The 857-nt window shown below is 43.5% G+C and overlaps 1 protein-coding gene across 1 annotated transcript; it reads left to right on the top strand.

Moving 5' to 3' along the window:
* Positions 1-345: 345 nt before the first annotated feature.
* Positions 346-639, top strand: SARC_17556 (hypothetical protein; the record flags this gene model as incomplete). The annotated part of the gene is made up of 1 exon (XM_014288349.1): positions 346-639. A coding segment is annotated over one exon (294 nt), but the record flags the coding sequence as incomplete, so codon positions are not given.
* Between the last annotated feature and the right edge of the window lie 218 nt (positions 640-857).

The following is an 857-nucleotide window of genomic DNA, read 5'->3' as shown; positions in this document are numbered from 1 at the left end:
ATATATATATATACGTAGTATGTATTTATGTATGTATATTACACTCGCGCATACTCCCTGCTATCTGCATCCCTATTCGCACTTTGCTGAACATCGCACAATATGTATAGACGTACTGAACAGTATTATGTACCTCCATTGTGACTGAGGTATTTCTATCACACTCGCACACTTCCTCGTAACTACATCCCGTTTGGACAGTGTATATCATACACGTTCATTATGACTCACCCCTTCTACTATCCTCTCACTTATCCTCATCCCTATATCCCTACCCTATTCACACCATACCACACATCACGCACACTCACACTCACACTCACACTCACACGCACACGCACACAGGACATCGAGTACACCATCGGACTGGCCAAGGAGATCCAGCAGCAGGTCATCAACCGAAAACTGCACCCCAGCGTACGTACATTCTACAACCGCACAGCCTTCCAGCACCCCACGTCACAAGAGGTGCGCATCTCACTGGACACAGAACTAACCATGATCAAGGAACGCAATATGACCAACGGGGACTGGCGGAGGAAGGAAGTGGGTGTGGACTTCCCCTTCTCCTATGTGGATGCGGATGACATTGAGCGCTTCCCGTATGCTGTGCTTGGTATGTTGTACAAGTGTATTTGATTGTATATGGTTTACAGTCTGTGCATGGTATATATGAATCTATTTATGTATGTGAGTATGCATACACACACACACACACACACACACACACACACACACATACACACACACACACACACACACACACACACACACACATATATATATATATATAAATATATCTTGTATATCTTGTATACCTTTGTATACCTTGTATATCTTGTATATCTTGTATACCT

The sequence above is a fragment of the Sphaeroforma arctica genome (assembly GCF_001186125.1).
Source record: "Sphaeroforma arctica JP610 unplaced genomic scaffold supercont1.11178, whole genome shotgun sequence".
Classification (NCBI taxonomy): Eukaryota; class Ichthyosporea; order Ichthyophonida; genus Sphaeroforma; species Sphaeroforma arctica.
The sequence above is the reverse complement of the archived record's forward strand: the minus strand, read 5'-3'. Positions and strand labels throughout refer to the sequence as shown.